Source organism: Hypomesus nipponensis, chromosome 26 (assembly GCF_054491055.1).
Source record: "Hypomesus nipponensis isolate SF chromosome 26, ASM5449105v1, whole genome shotgun sequence".
In the NCBI taxonomy this organism is placed as follows: domain Eukaryota; kingdom Metazoa; phylum Chordata; class Actinopteri; order Osmeriformes; family Osmeridae; genus Hypomesus; species Hypomesus nipponensis.
This window is the reverse complement of record NC_140386.1, coordinates 666,627-685,532: the sequence shown is the minus strand read 5'-3', so window position 1 is coordinate 685,532 and position 18,906 is coordinate 666,627. Positions and strand designations below refer to the sequence as shown.

Genomic DNA, 18,906 nt, shown 5'->3' with positions numbered 1-18,906 from the left:
GGCTTACAGTCAGTGATGTGGTCTTCCAGTCAGGTAGTCTGCAATCCAGGCCTTAAAGCCAGGCCACCTCTTCCTTACTTTATAATCACCTGTCCTCCCACAACACTTGTCACATAATGCTGTAACTAATAAGGGTTGTTGTGATTACAACCTTGTAATATAGCCTACTCACATCCCATAGTAAAATGTATAATTAAGAATTTTGTTGTTGTAATTAAGTCATTTTAATATACATAAGACAGTAAGATATAATGCATAATCAAGTTGGTAAATAATTGTATTCATGTTTTATACCAAAAAAGAGTATATCGTTAATTAAATAAAAAGTGACGACACTGTTGAAGGGTTCAATTGGGCAGTACATGTGCTTCCTCGGGAATAATTGCATCTATTACAGGCAGTAAAAAGGACATTTGAGCTTAAGAGAATCAAAAGCTTGAATAATGGGCATGAAACCTGTGAACATAAGGTGAATGTATAAAAATATATCATTATATTTTTATTATGACCCCAACAGACGCATGTCTTACTCTTATGTATATCTGTAGCTGGTACTTCGGAGAGAGGGTATGTAGCTCGTGAAAGTCCTGCACTAGGACCCTGCAGGTGCAACATGGACAATTCTGCGATGTGCAGTGCAATCACAAACTGAAATAGTATAGCTGGAGCGGCGTCCCTGACGCGCAGTGATATCCTACCCCCAAATACAATCGCAGGGAAGAATAATTGTCACGTTTCGTAAATCAGGCGACGATAAATTTACTTTATTCGAGGAAGACTTGTTTTTCCATCACGAGGCCTATCCACCAAATATGGCTTCATCCGTGAGCAGAACAGAGGAGGTGCGCGTGTCTTCGTTGACGCCTCTGAAGTTGGTGGGCTTGGTGTGCGTCTTCCTCGCTCTGTGTCTGGATGTAGGGGCCGTGTTGAGCCCGGCGTGGGTCACGGCGGACGACCAATATTACCTCTCTCTGTGGGAATCATGCTGGAAGCCAGTCACGTCCGAAACATGGGAATGCAACACCACGTTAAGGACAGGTGAGACCTGCCCCATGTATCACTTGTTTAACCTGTAAAACCAAAAGTTTACACTTATTTAAGTTTATTTTTCTCTAAAATGTATCCATCGGTCTTACATTCATATTTAAATGATCTATTGAGCTGAATAACAAAGGGCCTTACTATCACTATAAGGATAGAGCATAGACTGTCAGAGTTTTAGATTGAATTACTAATCTAATATTTGTGTCAATTACTTTGTATTAGTTTTATTACTCAATGTATTGTCTTGCCTGGGCAGCCAAGCCATCCATCACACAGAACGATTTAGCCTATATAGGCTACCCTAATTTACTTTAGGCCTATCAAATGAAAAACATGCTATGCTAATGTGTTTCTTACACATTTTCCAACCTGCCACTGAATTTTGTTTCACAAGCAGCGGTCCAGCTGGGTTTTATTCGGCTTTTGTTGCTCACAAAATGAGCCTTTGTTGAGCTTCCTTCACCGGGCAAGGAGCGAGGACAACTTTGAGAACCAAACTCCCCAGAGATCTAAATGCCGGGAGATTAGTAACCACGGAAACAAGTACAGCATTCTGGTAATGCTATTTCTCAGAAAAAAAATAAAGTTCTACATAAACTATGCATACTAAGTAAACCACTCAGAAAACTCTTTTTTTTCGCGTAGGCCGCCAACTTCCCAATTACTTTTCAAGTTATCTTTTTTTTGTCTTGATATATTATCGACTTTTATTTAAATGCAGTTAATACACCTTTATTGTTTTGAAAGACAACAGCATTTGGTGTTTTAATTTGGCCATGTTGGACCTACTGTAGCCCTCTCCCGTCACTTCGAAGTTTCCACAGGGTAGCTTCTAGCTTGATTGTAAGACAAGGAAAGGCCTACGACTCAGCATACCGCAGTAACTGCACACAGCAAACTGTCAATTTCCTTTAGGTTGTACTTGGCTTTGCTTAAATATTGATTAAGCCTCACACAGTAATTAGCTTCTCTCTATATTCATGTTTTCCCTGCGTCATGCCCTCAGCATTAAACACATGTATGTGCATACACACTGCCAGACGTCAGTTGTAAAAGATACAGCCACAGACTCAGGAATGTGGAACATTTGTGTGAAAATATTTTGCGCAGATACCATGTCAGTACAAGAGGGCGGGACAAATTTCGAGCTACTGTGTGAGTAGGCCCACTCATCATTGGGCTCTTCAATAACACACTTCCCTTTAGTTTCAGAATAAAACCTAAAAGATTGTTCATTTCCAGCTCTGCAGCCCCTTGCGAGTCATAATTAGTGTTTAGATATCTAATTTTCCACCAGCAAAGTCATAGTTGGGGGTTTCTGCCTGAGGTCAGACTCAAGCTAGATTTTTTAATATACACAGGCTGATAAGCAGGGGCGTTGTTAGACATAAAACTCTACTGGGGCACAGGCCCCTATTCATATCCTTTTTTTGTCTTCCAAGCACACTACTTGGCTCAGGGGCGTTTTTACACGGGGGCCTACAATGGCCAGTAAAATGTCCCTGGCCCCCCCTGTGGCCCCCCTGTGGCCCCCCTGAGCTGACTGAATAATACAAATGTTTATATATATATATTTTTTTTTTTTACAAGTTTTTCTTCTTCTAGTAGTCATCATGAAACTAAGAAGGGACATTGCAGCCTTTTTTGCCCCAGTAAATAAAAAAGTTTGAGAAACATCTCAAGGTATTGAGAGAGCTGAGGAGCTGGAAGAGGGAGAGCCAAAGCCGTTTGTATGATTTTAATGTAAAGCAAAATTAAAGTATTTCACGTTTAAATATGTGTTTCCATTTTTTATGTGCCCCTCTGATTAAACACTGGCCCCCCCCTTGACCCCCCCAGTAAAATCTGTCTAGAACCGCCACTGACTCGGCTATAGAAACTCCCCTTTCTTAACTCCACTATACAACAGTTCAGGGACGCCAAGTTTGATATCAGCACACATTTTTTTTGTATTCATTTGAGCGCAAATACTGTTTTTTTAAATTGATGTTATATTGTTTTTATGTTTTAGTCAAAATAAGATGATCGGTAGGCTTATCATTTAGAAACTTTCTTTAGTTTTGTAATGTTTTCTTAGCCTACCTCAAATCTGACTTGTGTGCCGAGTCCGACACCTGGACTCCTGTGCTGCAGTGGCTATTTGGCAAGTTCAGAAGAGCGTGCTGACATGCATCGGTTTGTGTTTTGGTTAAACTGCTTTGATTTTACAAGCGTTGATTGGGATACTACGTTTATTTTTTCCAAGATTATCAATCTAAATTAATGCACTGACAAATAAAGTAAATTGTTAAAACTCAAACTTTAGATTTTACTGGGGCACAGCAGATTTATACGGGGGCATGTTCCCTTGTAAAAAGGGTCTAACGACACCCCTGCCGATAAGGATTGCAAATGCCTCTGCAAGTGCTTTCCAGCCTACCTTTACTGGAATAGCAAGGCAAACAGACAATATGACAACATGCTCCAAACATATTATGCTGTAGCTTGAAAAAGGAAGGTTGATGTCTTCCTTTGAAGGAACCTCATGTTTAGAAAGCACAGGCTTGAGAATGGGAGCTGTGTTTTCTGTATCTCTCCAATGTCCTGTGCTGACATGGCCATTTATAACTTTATATCTTTAAGCCATATTTGGTCAAAGAAGCTGAAGTTTGTTTTTGTTTGAGGAGCTTGGCCCCCTGGAGGAAGTCTCCCACAGCTGGAGAGGGACCTGGTGTGCAGCTTAACATGGTGTCATGTTTTCTGGTTGAATGTTTTTATGAGTTTTGTGGCTTGACGAAGGAAATACTTGGCTGGGTATTTTGCCTTTCTGGGATAGCAGTGGACATAAATGTTTCCTTCCAGGCAACAAACTTCAATAGGCATTTTACAAAATATAGATTTAGATGTAGCTTTTAACTGGATCTTTTTTCCTTATGTGATTATTTCTGATTGTAATATCTGTACTTTATAATAACATGCATACATAGTGTACAAAACACTTTTCTGATGGGATTACTTTCCCTACAGACAGGACGTCCTTTCAATGTAATAGAATACCCTACCTTCCCCTTCTGTTTACAGACGGGATGTTATTCCTACAGGCCTCTGTATATGAACTTACCATTACTCAGAATCCAACTAATTATGTACAGTTAATACGTCAACAGTCCAAAATAGCCTTCGAAATTAGCCCACCCATTGATTTACAATTCTAAACCATTATATTGCACATATATATGTGCAAAAAGTAATATACACCACAACAAGCACATTTCATTATATCATAGTTTTCCCCTAGAAAATTGCAGTAAAAAAATATAGTGACAGTGGAATATTGAGGGAGATCTTAATCTTTTAAAATTTGATTGTACATAACATAATTACAAATCAATAATTTCAGCAAATGATTACAATATATATGTTTTTAATTTGTATTTGGGATGCATCTTATGTTAGCTCTTGAAATAGCATGCTGTAAAAACTTCTATTAATAACCAAATCATGTCAAAATCCCATCAGCACTGTAATGGTAAGGACAGAATGTGGTGGTCATGACAAAAATGAATTGGTTAACCAATTGTTTTGGGAACACTTTGCACCATCATCCTTGTTGTGGTGTAATTACATTAAGAAAATGCCGGTACTTTGTATATGCAACATAACTGAGGTCACACTGGCTGCCCTGACCCTTATCTACACTGCGGCCAACAGGATGTGCCCCTCATACTCCAAGACATCATCCAGCCGTACTCACAGACTCAGGTGCTTTGATTATGCGACATCAGTGACATCAGTGACATCAGTGACCCTTGTGCACTTTTTGTGCTCCAGAAGTGGAGTGATATTAATATTCAATGCACCTCTCCATAACTGCTATCTCAAGATGCTCCTCTTCAAGCTTCAAGTCGACAACTTTTCGCTTGGCCTAAGGGCACCTAAAGCAGCACTTAGCTGTATTACTTTTTGTGATTTTTTGTCGTTTCTATGTGTGTTGTATTTACATGTACATTTGGTCATTTAGCAGGCGCTCTTATCCAGAGCGACTTACAGTAAGTACAGGGACATTCCCCTGAGGCAAGTGGGGTGAAGTGCCTTGCCCAAGGACACAACGTCATTTGGCATGGTGGGGAATCGATCCGGCAACCTTCTGATTACTAGCCCGATTCCCTAACCGCTCAGCCACCTGATCCTGTTATACAGCTGACTGGCAAGAGACAAAAAAAAAAACACAAAACTGTTTGATGTTTGATGCACTGACTTTGTTTTTTCTGCACTGTACTATGCAGTATTGAAGTAGAGATGTGTTTACTTTGCACTGTACTGATATTTAGGTCCCCAAATTTTTTGGGGAAGAATTGTTGGAATTAAGACCAGGATTGATATGTTTAGCTGTAAGTATTAAACTAAAGGTTTTAACCCCAAACATTGGTTTGGTTGTTCATTTACTCTTTAATGTAATTGAAAATGTTCCTTATAACATGTAAGGTTATGTCAAGCCCCCAAGACACAGTAGCTGATCAACGCTGTGTTTCCTGGTTAGCTGCATGTAAATAACGCATTATCCAGTTCTTCAACTCAAATGGTTCTAGGCAATTCAGTTTATCAAACCATTTGAGTAAATTTAACTGTTGAGGTTTTACAATGTGTAGATAATGCGCCACTAGCATTCATTGTACAATACATGTAGTGCTTCTAGAAACAAGGGCAGGTTCTGTGTGGACGTGGTAGTGAACGATATCCCTCTCTCCCACACTTCCCTCCTTATTTTAGCTGCTCTTCTCCCTGCTAGCATTCCAGTGAAGATAGAGAGCTATTTCTAGTTGCTGTAGTCTCAGGTTGAGTGTTTTTGGAGCACTTCTGAATGAAATGCTGAGAATGCTGCTGACATTGCAACAGGCAAGAGGAAGGGATACCTATTATCGGAGTCACCCAGCAAATTACTCAGTCTCTTGCTGCAGAGTGATTCATTATGAGGTGTGTGTACGTGCATGTGTGTGTTTGTGCTCTCAGCACTTTTCTGCTGTAGGTGTTTTTGTAGATCTGGTGTGATACCGTAGGTAGTATTACTTAGCATATTGTTAGCATTCCTGAACCATTTACAACACCATGGATATCAAAACATCCAGCAAACCTGTGTGATGTTTGTTTCACATTCTATGATGCTCTGAGTATTGAATTGAGTCTGTATAATTTGGCATTCTGGGTAAGACAGATGTGTCGCTAAACTAGAGCTTAACTTTCTGACTCCCTCATGTCCCCTGTCATTCTATCTCCCTGACCCCTGGCCATGCCACTAGAGACCCCATGCATTCCTTCGGTGAGTGAGTGTAGTTTTATGACTCTCTTCCCCCCCCACCCCCTTGTCTCTGGCAGATTGGCAGATTGCCACCCTGGCTCTCTTGCTCGGTGGCGCGGCCCTCATCTTCCTCTCTTTCCTGGTGGGGTTAGTGTCAGTGTGCCCTGGTGCCAGGAGACGCTGTTATACACCTGTAGCAGTGATGCTGTTTGCTGCAGGTACGGTTCTGGCACGCGCGCACACACACACACAATTCTCATGTAGATATGTAATTTTCTTTCTCCCCATGTCTCTCTGTCTTTCTCTGTGTTTCTGGGTGTCTACCATCAGTGGTGCTGCAAGCCTGCAGTTTGGTCCTGTATCCCATAAAGTTCATTGAGACTGTAAGCCTGAGGGTGTACCATGAGTTCAACTGGGGCTATGGCCTGGCCTGGGGGGCCACTATCTTCTCATTCGGGGGTGCCCTCCTCTACTGCCTGAACCCGAAGAACTACGAAGACTACTACTGAAGGATGGAGGAACTCATGTTGCCATATCCAGTATTCTATCCCTGGTAGCAGCCCTTTAAACCTAGCCTTGTTCAGAACATTACAGTACACAGTACAGGACACCGACTGGAACATGAAGTAACCACTGTCAAGTTAGATGATCAATGTTTTACAGGCAACTGATTGTTTACTGTCAAGTTTCAAAGAATAAGCTCACTTGGTACAGTATGAGTATGAAGTTTTCTAGAAGTATCTCTCACCAGTGTTCAACATTCCCCTGACGCAGAGCAGCCAATAAAGGCCGTGCTATGAAAATATAGGACCAATGAGATATCACCAATGAACCTGATGGCAGGCAAAATAGCAGCACAGATGGATTTGCCAAACCTTACACAAGGGTGGATCTGACGCACACATAGAAGGTCAAAGGTCAGAAAGATCTTCCCTCCCAGAGGAATGTTGCTTGCCTCCACAAATGTATTAGATGATTGTTGAATGGTATGTGCCTTCAGTTTATCAGCTAGTGTGGGGAATACAGATGCTTGGTGGGTGAAGGCACATGACATTGAGCATGCTGCCAGGCACCATGGCTTCTACTTGTCCTTCTCCAGTTCAGAGGATGGGGTTTATAAAAGAAGGAGACAGAAGGAAAATGAGGAAACCCCACAGAACATTACCCAGACATCACCCAAAAGGTGAGTTTTTATTGGACAAGCCATTTTGGAAGGAAAATGTGATAGGTTAATCATTAGCACTGCAGTACACATGACAATAATTACCAAATCTAAGACCTTTGGTTACCAATTAAAACATGGCGCTTAACCCCTACTTTGCTCTGCTTGTGATAGCAGTAGCCACTCTTTTCTACCCATGCTCTGTGGTGATATACCTCTATACTACTGAAGCCTATGATGGAGGCATGTTTTGGATATAGGTCTTCTGGTTTAAAAAGAAATTGTGCATAACTAGTTTTTCTCTTTACAAATGTTTATGTAGTTGGTCTTTATAATAAAATCAAGGTTGGCATATGAAGATATAGTAGGGATGTCTGATAGGAGTGTGTGTGTGTGTGTGTGTGCATGAAAGCAAGGTGTGTATGAATGTCTGCATGGTAACATTGCCTGCTGTGTGTCTGATGCCTGTTGGCTTGTTTACTAACAATAAATATATAAAGAAAGGCCAGCGTGTGTGTTCATTTGGGAGAGGGGACACACACACACACAACCAGTCACATAGAATCATCTCCTTTATTAAGTACAGCAACTTGAGGCATTTACACAGGAAATTTGAATCTTTTTACATGGAATACAGTGTGGCATAATATGCATAAAAGTACCAGGAATATATTTATATGCAAGTCTCTTTAGTGTTCTTCAATCAATGAGAGGAGCTCTTGTGCATAAGAGCTGATTCAGTGTAAAGTCTACATGGATATTAGTTAACCAAACCCTCTCATGCCTCTCATCTCATTGGATTGGCCCATCATGAGAATGAGTGACAGTCTTGGTTAAAGGGGATGTCACGCTTTAAGAAGGGTCTCCACTGGGTTAGGGAATGGGCTCAGTCTTGTAAACAGGGCAGTCTCATTCTGCAGGGAATGTTCCATCAGTAAACCACAGATCCTCCTGCCGAACGGTCTTGAGCCGCTGTCCGGTCTACCGCTCCTCACTCCTTTTTGCATCGCCGTGGAAACAGTCTCTTGAAGACAAGGGTCAAAGTGCATGAGTGTTTCTCTGAGTTCAATGAGACACGGTGAAACGGCCTCTTCCTCAGGAACTGGGCAAGGCTTCCACGCATGTCGACAGAACATGCGAGGGTCGGGCCAAAGAGAAAGGTCAAGTGTCGAATTTAAACATTGTGGGTGGTTTCCTTGTCAGGGGGCCAGGTCTGGTGTAGAGAGCGAGGATGGGGGCAGGACGGGGGCCGGACTCAAGTGTAGCGCGGCATTTCGCACTGTTCACAGCGGTTGAGTGCAGGGTGGTTGAGGAAGGTGCAGCTTTCACAGTTCCAACGAGGCCCCTCAAAGTCTTCGTCCCTTTGAGGCCCCACAGTCGGCTTGGAGCCCTGCTCCCCTTCTGTGACAAACACAACGTTGTGGATGCGTATGGTACATTGTAAAATGTTCCTTCAAATACACAGCAAAATTACCCTATCAAATTCTAAGCACAAAAATATAAGTTATGTTAAAAAAAATAATAATTTGGCTGCCAGTACAGTAAGTGAATTTCACTGGATGAGATTTCTCAAAATAACCTGTTGTTTACTTAAATGAAGTCACTAGATATGCCATTTATACAAAAAACAAGTCCAACTACGTTTAAAATCCCCCAAAAAGATTATTATACTCAGACTAGGGCTGCAACTAAGGATTATTTTAATAATCGATTAATCTGTCAATTCTTTTTTTTGATTAAACGATGAATCTGATTAAAAAAACATAAATTTCCAACCCTTTATTCTAAAACAGAACTAACAGTGCAAATTCACAGTGCAAAAAATCTTCAGAATGTGCACAAACAGGCACACAATTTTGAAAAAGTTATTAATTTTAGAGTGGATTTAATGCTATTTTCCAAGATGAGCAATTTATTTGAGTTTTGTTTAAAACTTTATTGAAAATTGAAAGGTTGTGGAAGTAGGCCAGACTTTATTCGAATAATCTGGTGTATATTTACGATTTTTTGACAATTTTGAAAAAAGGTTAAGATTGGCGAGGATTAAGCTATTTTCAAAGAGTGATTTTCTTTCATTTTATTTATAACTTCATTGACAAAGTAAAGGCTGTGGACGTATACCAGATATTGTTATTGTCTGTTTGAGGTTTTATATTCCTAAAAATATTATTAAAGATTTTTCAAGATGGTATGGGTAGTTTTCACCTGGTCCCTAACACGATGCTGCAAAATAGTGTCTTCCGATTGTGAGACGAATGTCAAATATGAAACTAACTTCACCTCGGTCAAATAACCCACTTTTTCGATGTATTTAGTGTGAAATGCTCCCACACCTTGGATGTCTTGGGTCGTACTGATTTCTCTGCCTCCACCATGTGTTGCAGAACAAGGTTACTCAACAACGTCTCTCCAATGGCCTTTCCTCTACCTCCGCTCCGCGCTTAACTAAACTTTTTTTTGTATATACTCAAACATCTCCGCAACTTATTGAGTGGCATAATAGTCACGCAACACAACAAATCGATAATGAAATTAGTTGCCAACGCTTTTAATAATAGATTTTTATCGATTTAATCGATTCGTTGTTGCAGCCCTAACTCGGATGTACAGTTTTTATAGTCTAACCATGTTTGTTTCCATTCCAAAGAGGCGTGACAGATGGACTGATGAGGTGGTTTGTGGTTCTCACCTTTTTTTCCTGGTTTAGGCGGCACCACAGGCCCAGGCTGGATGTTGTCATAAAAGTTGTTCATTGCTTTTGGATCAAACTTTCCTAAAAAGATTCCCCCAGGACCAGTCAAAAGATATAGACACATCAACCACTTGCATCATTAATCATTCAGTCAAATATCTGAGCCTTGGACAAAACATGCACGTCTGTGTGAGTTTGTTACCTCTAGACTGCAGCAGATCCGTCTCCTTCAGGGTGCAGTCGATATCTATCTTAAGCTGTCTGTTCAGACTGCGCAATCTGGTCATTTCTTCGGGCTGGGGCGCAAATAGACAGCAACAGAATTAAAGGGGTTGATCATTATCAAGGCTGAAATCGGTTTACACCAATAGAAACAGCAAAATGGACTTCTGCGAGATAGAAAACTAAGAAGTCCGAGACGTTGATGATGAACTAATCTGAGTTCAGGTGCCCGCTCATCTAGGAACAGGCCTCACCCTCAAGGATTACGTTGGATGGATATGTGTGTGTGTGTGCGTGTGATTCCACAAGAGCCCTGCTTTTTTCTGCCTGCATCTGTATTACATTTAGTCATTTAGCAGACGCTCTTTTCCAGAGCGACTTACAGTAACTACATGGACATACCCCCCAAGGGAAGTAGGGTGAAGTGTCTTGCCCAAGGACACAATGTCATTTGGCACGGCCGGGAATCGAACCAACAACCTTCTGTTTAATAGCCCGACTCTGTAACCGCTCAGCCATCTGACCTGTATCTACACGTCCTTTTGCGCAGTGCTCCGGAAGCAGGCTCTTACCCTGGGGATGAGGCTGGTGCTGTTGACTCGTCTGAAGCGCCTCTGGAGGGCATCGTACTCCATGTCATTGACATCAGCCTTCAGCTGCTCCAGCTTCTGGCGCTCCATCAGCAGCTCTTTCAGCAGGCGCTCCATCCTGGCTCTCTGGTGGAGCAGGAGGGCTGAGGGGGGATTACAACAAGAAGGGTTCAAACACGCTGTCTCTTTTTCAGTAGAGTTGCATGACCCGAAAACTTATTTCCATGACTGACATTCGGAATTTCAATCACTTTTCTGCATTATCTATTCTAAAAGTGTGTGTATAAAGCTCTCCGGGCAGGTGTTTTGATGCACATATGAGGGAAGGTGCAGGTGAAAATAAGTCTCACACATTTTCATTACTTTTTTCCAAGAAATTAAGGATTATATCCATCCCCATAACTTTTCCATGTCTGTCAACCACCATATTTAAATTTCCTAACTTGTTGTCAGTTGTCCAACCCCTTGTACATTACGGCTACACTCGTACGCCTGCACCTCTGTCGGGCTCTCAAAACAACCCCCACAGCAGCACCTACCCTGCGTGTACGCGTAGTCATCCGAGCCGGAGCTGGAGCGGCGGGGCATGCGGCTGATGTGGCTCACCACGTTGCTGGGCAGGGCTGAGATGGGCAGGATGGGTGCGGGCGTGGCGTGGTGCTCCCCCTGATCAACGATGTTCAGCAGGGACTCTGCATCGACCACGGGCGGGGAGACCGGAGGCCTCTGGCCCCCCTGGGGGGACACTTTGATCTTGAAGGTGTATGCCGACTGTGCAGGCTGGGGTGAGGAGGCTGGCCGGGGCCTCGCTGGCCCCTGATGCTGCAGGTACATCCCCGGGTGGTAGGCTGGGGGCCCTTGGGGTCCGCTCATGGCAATTCCCCTGGAGGGGGAGCTGGGTGAGGGGCTGGTGGCCATGTAGAGGGTCCCCTGGGGACCATGCACAGGGGAGTTGCTGCGCGGACGTGGGCCCTCCAGGGTGATCTCTATCTGGTTCTTCTTGGAGAGGTAGGACCTGTACGGCTGCTGCTGTTGCTGGTGATGGTGGTAAGGCATGCTAGGGAGGGTGGGGGGGCTGATGGGAAGGAAAACATGGGAGGCCTGCTGCTGGGGATGGATCTGGTGCTGGGTTGGGGGTTGATGCTGGACCTGATGCTGGGGTGAGCTGTAGGGAGAGGGGTACGTGGGAGTGGAGTAGGGCGAGGATTGATACACAGACCCTCCGGCTGAGGGCCAGGGGGTGGGTTGAGGACTTTGGGATGGGGAGGGACGGATGTAAAGGGTGTTTCCTCCACTGGTTGGCCAGGGGGGGCCAGGGGGGATCTGCAAGGCCAGGGGGGCCGAGGGCAGGTTCTGGGAGAGCGTAACCGTAATGGGATTTATGGTGTAACGGGGTAAGGGTGACATGCCCTGCATGGAGGGAGGAGGAGGAGGGGTGCTGGCAGAACGTCCCTGGTCATTCATGAAGAAGGGGTTGTACCCCTGGGAGGAGGCTGCAGGGGCCGAGAGGGGCTCTGGGAAGCTGGACCGCTGGGGCTCAATGTGGCCATCACTGGAGCTGTGCACCAAGGAGCGGCCCACTCCACCACCATTAGCGTTCCCTCCCACGTTGATGTGCAGCATGTGGTTCTGGCTCAGGCGGACCCCTTCTTCTGGACTGTGGAACTCCCCATAGAGGTATCTGTTACTCTCCTGGGCCAGCAGGTGGCAGCATAGATCCAGGTTGTTATTGTTCTGGAGGACAGCAGTAGAGAAAAGACAACACAGGGTTGGTGATGTAAAGTGGAGAGATGTGCAAGTGCTTGAGTTAGGCTAAATCGGGCTTGCCTATCCTTGATCTGGATACTGGTAGGCTAGATGAATAACACACAAGCCACAAGCTTTGAAATAGCCAAATGTGAGCCTTGAGACTTTCCCAATGGCAAATCATCAATCAATGTGTCAATCAATGTGTCAATGTCCATTAACATTTGACTGGGTAGTATACCTGCAGAAGGTACTGGGACACTACTGCCTCTGGGATCTCTGGGAAGCGCTGCCTGAGGTCTTGCAGGATGTGATAGTCTTGCTGAGGGCCCCCCTGCGCCATCCTGGGCCCACAGAGACACTCAGACTCACTGAGTCCGCAGCCGCAAGCGCTGCAACTGTCCTCCTGTCATCCCCTACAGGCAGACACACACACACTCATCTGTCCCAGAGTGTAATAATCAGCTCATCTGCCTTTGCAGTTTAACTGGCCTCACGGTCAAACAGTAATTAGCAGGCTAGTATCATTGACTAGACAATGTGTAAATAGCGACCAAATATACAGCACAGTCACAGCCAGTTTTGGGGAAGACATAGAACTGAACATTCACTATCAGGATTAACGTTAGCAATCTAGCTACAGTACCCATGTTAACAGGCTAAATAAAACACTGGACAAAACACGCAGACACACTTGCTAGCTAGTGCTAGCTAGAATTGGAAACGGTGTCGATGTATTATAGTTGGATTGCTAATACGATTTAGTGATACAACGCCAAAGATAGTGCTAAAGCTAGTTAACGAGGAAAGGGAAGGGAATACGTTGTAGCTTCTTGTAGTTACTGTGTGTTGGTTTAACATTGTAATTATGCACAAAGCAACAGCATGATGCACAACAAAATAAGGGTCTCCTAACTGGCTAGGCTACGTGTTGAACGGCGGCAAGCAGACACAACCGGAAACATTTCGCTAGTGCTAGCTCTAGCTCTCTTTACTGTACTGATTAGCTAGCATGCTTAAGACGTTCTAGCTGGGATAGCCGCTAGTCTATATGAGTTTACTAGCTGAATTAAAATGTTGCTGGCATACCTGTTTACATTTCAACAAACATCGGACGAGACAGCATAAAGCATTTTAACTAAGGTCATCAAACCATTAAACAAACTTCGTCACCACCCATATGCATTACTGGCTACTGTATGTAGCTAGTACAGTAAGTAGTGAGCTAAGCTAGCAACAATAGCCAGCTAGCCTAGCTAGTTAAGTTATGAATTAATGCTTTTTAAAAGATTTTGTTATAAATTAATGCTGCACGCAGCATGAGCACATGATACAATTGGGCCAACTAATCAATATTAGCTATATAGCTACAGTGCGTATACAACGAGACAGCTACTTAGCAATACCTGTCTGATGATTGGCATAGCTGGTTAACTGCAAGACAGCTATTCAAGCCCCTTAGCTGTAGTATAAGACTTGAAGTATTTTGCTGTAGCAACTAGCTAGGTATATAGATACTGGAAGCAAACAAGCGTAGCTAACTAACTACACGTAAACGCACGTACATCTTCCTGTCAGATTAGGCTTCTGACTGCCATTAGTGTTAATGTTACAGTAGCTAGCTAGCGCTATGCTAGGGTGGCTCATTTATTTTGAGCATGGTTATTTTGACATACCTTGGGTACACTTCTATGCTCTGCCCTTGGCCATAGCTAGGTTCCAAGGGTTAACGTGGCAATATATTTTATTGGAAACTCTTGATAAAGTAAAATGTATTATTTCGCATTCCGAGAGTATAGGCCGCCGTCGACAAACACGAAAGGAACACATTTATCGCGATAGCTAGATGTCAGCAGCACCAGGAACTACTCATATGAAGTCAGCCTAGATCGTAACTGCGCAAGTGGGCGGGTGTACCTTGGTCACCGTCTTGCAGAATGCATGCGTAATTTATTGCTTGCATACATTATTCCCAGTTAACACAATTTTTTTTTTTTTTTACAATAAAATAAAAACAATGTAGACCACAGTAGAATGCAGTGAAAGAGAACCTGTGAGTCCAACTGCAGCTTAGGCAGGACATGTCTTTTCTTTAAATACAATGACTGTATGTCGTATTGTGCTGTTTTAGTATTTTTTTTCTATGTAACCTATTTGAACCCCGAGTCTATAACACAGTTTGAAATGAATTAACTGTTACTGGCCTATATTTAGTTTCTGAGCTCATGTTACAGGCTTGAGACCCACTTTTAAGTCCTGGCCACTGTCCCTTTCATGCTGCGAGCTGGATGAACAGTTATTAAAGGAAACCAGCAAAGACTGGACACCAGTCTGGACATCAGTAGACACCACAGGAAAGAAGCAATAGGGATATAAGACAGACACAACCTGGAAATTGAAAATATTCAGATTTTGAATAAATGGAAACATTTAACATTAAAAAAACAACCATGAAGAAAAACATTAATGGTTCTCAGTTGCCCCTGCCCGGAAGCGGGTCACCGGGGCCCCCCCTGGAGCCAGGCCCGGGGGTGGGGCTCGATGGCGAGCGCCTGGTGGCCGGGCCTTTTCCCATGGGGCCCGGTCGGGCACAGCCCGAAGAGACAACGTGGGACCCTCTTCCAGTGGGCTCACCACCCGCAGGAGGGGTCATGGGGGTCGGGTGCAGTGTGAGACGGGCGGCGGCCGAAGGCGGGGGCCTTGGCGGTCCAATCCTCGACTGCAGAAGCTAGCTTTAGGGACGTGGAATGTCACCTTGCTGGCGGGAAAGGAGCCTTAGCTGGTGCGCGAGGTAGAGAGTTTCCGGCTAGATATAGTCGGCCTTGCCTCAAAGCACAGCATAGGCTCCGGAACCAGTCTCCTTGAGAGGGGCTGGACTCTCTTCCGCTCTGGAGTTGCCCTTGGTGAGAGGCGTCGAGCTGGGTTGGGAATACTTGTTTCCCCTCGGTTCGGCGCCTGTACATTGGGGTTCACCCTGGTGGACGAGAGGGTAGCCTCCCTCCGCCCTCGGGTGGGGGGATGGGTCCTCACTGTCGTTTGTGCTTATGCACCAAACGGCAGCTCAGAGTACCCACCCTTTTTGGAGTCTCTGGAGGGGGTGCTGGAAAGCGCTCCTCCCGGAGATTCCCTCGTCCTCCTGGGGGACTTCAATGCTCATGTGGGCAATGACAGTGAGACCTGGAGGGGCGTGATTGGGAGGAACGGCCCCCCCGATCTGAACCCGAGTGGTGTTTTGTTGCTGGACTTCTGTGCTAGACATGGCTTGTCCATAACGAACACCATGTTCAAGCATAAGGGTGTTCATATGTGCACCTGGCACCAGGACACCCGAGGTCTCAGTTCGATGATCGACTTTGTAGTTGTGTCGTCGGACTTGGGGCCGCATGTCTTGGACACTCGGGTGAAGAGAGGGGCAGAGCTGTCAACTGACACCACCTGGTGGTGAGTTGGCTTCGATAGTGGGGGAAGACGCCGGTCAGGCCTGGCAGGCCCAAACGTAATTTGAGGGTCTGCTGGGAACGGCTGGCGGAACCCTCTGTCAGAAGGAGCTTCAACTCCCACCTCCGGGAGAGCTTCGATCATGTCTCGGGGGGAGCCGGGGACATTGAGTCCGAATGGGCCATGTTCCGGGCCTCCATTGTTGAAGCGGCTGACCGGAGCTGCAGCCGCAAGGCGGTCGGTGCATGTCGCGGGGGTAACCCTCGGACCCGGTGGTGGACTCCGGAGGTGAGGGATGCCGTCAAGCTGAAGAAGGAGGCCTATTGGACTTTATTGGCTGGTAGGACTCCTGAGGCAGCTGATGTGTACCGGCAGGCCAAGCGGTATGCGGCTTTGGCGGTCGTGGAGGCAAAAACCCGGGCATGGGAGGAGTTCGGCGAGGCCATGGAGAATGACTTCCGAACGGCTTCAAAAAGGTTCTGGACCACCATCCGGCGGCTCAGGAAGGGGAAGCAAGTGATCTGTCTGGGGACATCTGGGGGGGCCCCTTCAATCTCTGGGGCTGAGGTCGCCGAGGTGGTTAAAAAGCTCCGCGGTGGCGGGGCCCCTGGGGTGGATGAGGTCCGCCCGGAGTTCCTTAAGGCTCTGGATGTTGTAGGGCTGTCTTGGTTGACACGACTCTGCAACATCGCGTGGACATCGGGGACAGTGCCTCTGGACTGGCAGACCAGGGTGGTGGTTCCCCTCTTTAAAAAGGGGGACCGGAGGGTGTGCTCCAACTTTAGGGGGATCACACTCCTCAGCCTCCCTGGGAAAGTCTATTCAGGGGTCCTGGAGAGGAGGGTCCGTCGGATTGTCGAACCTCGGATTCAGGAGGAGCAATGTGGTTTTCGTCCTGGCCGTGGAACAGTGGACCAGCTCTATACCCTCCGCGGAGTCCTGGAGGGTACATGGGAGTTCGCAGAACCAGTCTACACATGTTTTGTGGATTTGGAAAAGGCGTTCGACCAGTCCCTCGGGGCTCATGTGGGTGGTGCTCCGAGAGTATGGGGTACCGGATTCCCTGATCGGGGCTGTCCGGTCCCTGTACGACCGGTGCCAGAGTTTGGTCCACATTGCCGGTAGTAAGTCGAACTTGTTTCCGGTGAGGGTTGGACTCCGCCAGGGCTGCCCTATGTCACCAATTCTGTTCATTACCTATATGGACAGAATTTCTAAGCGTAGCCAGGGTGTTGAGGGGGTCCGGTTTGGTGACCTCAGGATCCGGTCGCTGCTTTTTGCAGATGATGTGGTCCTGTTGGCTTCATCGGGCCGCGACCTTCAGCTCTCACTGGAGCGGTTCGCAACCGAATGTGAAGCGGCTGGGATGCGAATCAGCACCTCCAAATCTGAGGCCATGGTAATCGACCGGAAAAGGGTGGAGTGCCATCTCCGGGTCGGGGAGGAGATCCTGAACCAAGCGGAGGAGTTCAAGTATCTCGGGGTCTTGTTCACGAGTGAGGGAAGAATGGAGCGCGAGGTTGACAGGCGGATCGGTGCGGCGTCCGCAGTGACGCGGGCTCTGCATCGGTCCGTCGTGGTGAAGAAGGAGCTGAGTTTAAAGGCAAAGCTCTCTATTTACCAGTCGATCTACGTTCCTACCCTCACCTATGGTCACGAACTATGGGTAGTGACCGAAAGAACGAGATCGCGAATACAAGCGGCCAAAATGAGCTTTCTCCGCAGGGTGTCCGGGCTCTCCCTTAGAGATGGGGTGAGAAGCTCGGTCATCCGGGAGGGGCTCAGAGTAGAACCGCTGCTCCTCCGCGTCGAGAGGAGCCAGCTGAAGTGGCTCGGGCATCTGATTAGGATGCCTCCTGGACGCCTCCCTGGTGAGGTGTTCCGGGCACGTCCCACTGGGAAGAGGCCCCGGGGAAGACCCAGGACACGCTGGAGGGACTATGTCTCTCGGCTGGCCTGGAAACGCCTCGGGGTCCCCCAGGAAGAGCTGGTGGAAGTGGCCGGGGAGAGGGAAGTCTGGGCCTCCCTGCTTAGGTCGCTGCCCCCGCGACCCGATCCCCAGACAAGCGGCAGATGATGGATGGATGGATGGAAACATTTGTATTATAGATACAGACAGGGGATGAGACTCGATCCCAAAGAGGGTTAAACCTCCACAAGATCAGAACACATAGCAGGGGAGACGCAACATTACCGAACCCCACAACACACATTAATTAATACAATGAAACTTTTCATAAATCTATTTCTAAAACGTACTTGATTTCAGAGAATGCTCTTCCTAAAACTAGGACGGGATATATTTTTACCACTGAGTTTATTTATTTTTATTTAGGTAAATTAAGCACATTTCTCTTTACTCCAGAACTGGCAAGAGACAAACAGCCCTTAGCATGTAACATCATGTAGAATCCTTTCCAATAGAAGGTGTGTTTACTTAACAAGAAGCTCATGTACTTATGTTGGAGGAATCACTGCAACCTTGACAAATGCATAGACTTCTGTACAATCCATGTGAAAAGGGTCAATCCCATTTTTTGTAAAGAAGCCCAAAACACAGGAATTGGACCAATATTAGGAGGCATCATCAACAAGAATTTCCCCTGATATTGTTTGATGGTGTTAACTGCTTCATGAAGCACCTAGACACAGGGCCAGGCTAGCCTTACTGTAGCTAGTATTTGTTAACTTACAGTAATGACATTATGTCAGGGTATATACCATAGACTAAACAGAA

At 45.8% G+C, this 18,906-nt stretch overlaps 2 protein-coding genes across 4 annotated transcripts; one reads left to right on the top strand and one right to left on the bottom strand.

Moving 5' to 3' along the window:
* The first annotated feature begins 648 nt into the window (after positions 1-648).
* tmem47 (transmembrane protein 47) lies at positions 649-7,984 on the top strand. 2 transcript variants are annotated; one of them, XM_084692858.1, is made up of 4 exons: positions 649-1,063; positions 2,635-2,648; positions 6,397-6,537; positions 6,650-7,984. In XM_084692858.1, exons 1-4 carry the CDS (start codon positions 813-815, stop codon positions 6,826-6,828), a joined length of 585 nt encoding a protein of 194 aa, XP_084548984.1. In that variant the 5' UTR covers positions 649-812; the 3' UTR covers positions 6,829-7,984. The 2 variants fall into 2 exon arrangements, with proteins under 2 accessions (XP_084548984.1, XP_084548983.1); XM_084692857.1 differs by lacking the exon at positions 2,635-2,648 and having other exon boundaries at positions 649-1,038.
* Positions 7,985-8,040: 56 nt separating this feature from the next.
* Positions 8,041-14,621, bottom strand: tab3 (TGF-beta activated kinase 1 (MAP3K7) binding protein 3). 2 transcript variants are annotated; one of them, XM_084692855.1, is made up of 7 exons: positions 14,408-14,621; positions 12,973-13,147; positions 11,525-12,719; positions 10,968-11,128; positions 10,376-10,469; positions 10,171-10,254; positions 8,041-8,882 (listed from the first exon to the last, which is right to left on the bottom strand). In XM_084692855.1, the coding sequence occupies exons 2-7, from the start codon at positions 13,072-13,074 to the stop codon at positions 8,737-8,739; spliced, it is 1,782 nt and encodes a 593-aa protein (XP_084548981.1). In that variant the 5' UTR covers positions 13,075-13,147; positions 14,408-14,621; the 3' UTR covers positions 8,041-8,736. The 2 variants fall into 2 exon arrangements, with proteins under 2 accessions (XP_084548981.1, XP_084548982.1); XM_084692856.1 differs by lacking the exon at positions 14,408-14,621 and adding an exon at positions 14,138-14,364.
* Positions 14,622-18,906: the final 4,285 nt, after the last annotated feature.

Coding starts and splice junctions, on each gene's coding strand:
- tmem47 (XM_084692858.1), top strand. CDS start 813: ATGGCTTCATCCGTGAGCAGAACAGAGGAGGTGCGCGTGTCTTCGTTG. Junction 6,538..6,649: donor AGTGATGCTGTTTGCTGCAG/GTACGGTTCTGG, acceptor GTCTACCATCAG/TGGTGCTGCAAGCCTGCAGT.
- tab3 (XM_084692855.1), bottom strand. CDS start 13,074: ATGGCGCAGGGGGGCCCTCAGCAAGACTATCACATCCTGCAAGACCTC. Junction 11,129..11,524: donor TGACTACGCGTACACGCAGG/GTAGGTGCTGCT, acceptor ATCCCCCCTCAG/CCCTCCTGCTCCACCAGAGA. Junction 8,883..10,170: donor GCCTAAACCAGGAAAAAAAG/GTGAGAACCACA, acceptor TGTTTGTCACAG/AAGGGGAGCAGGGCTCCAAG.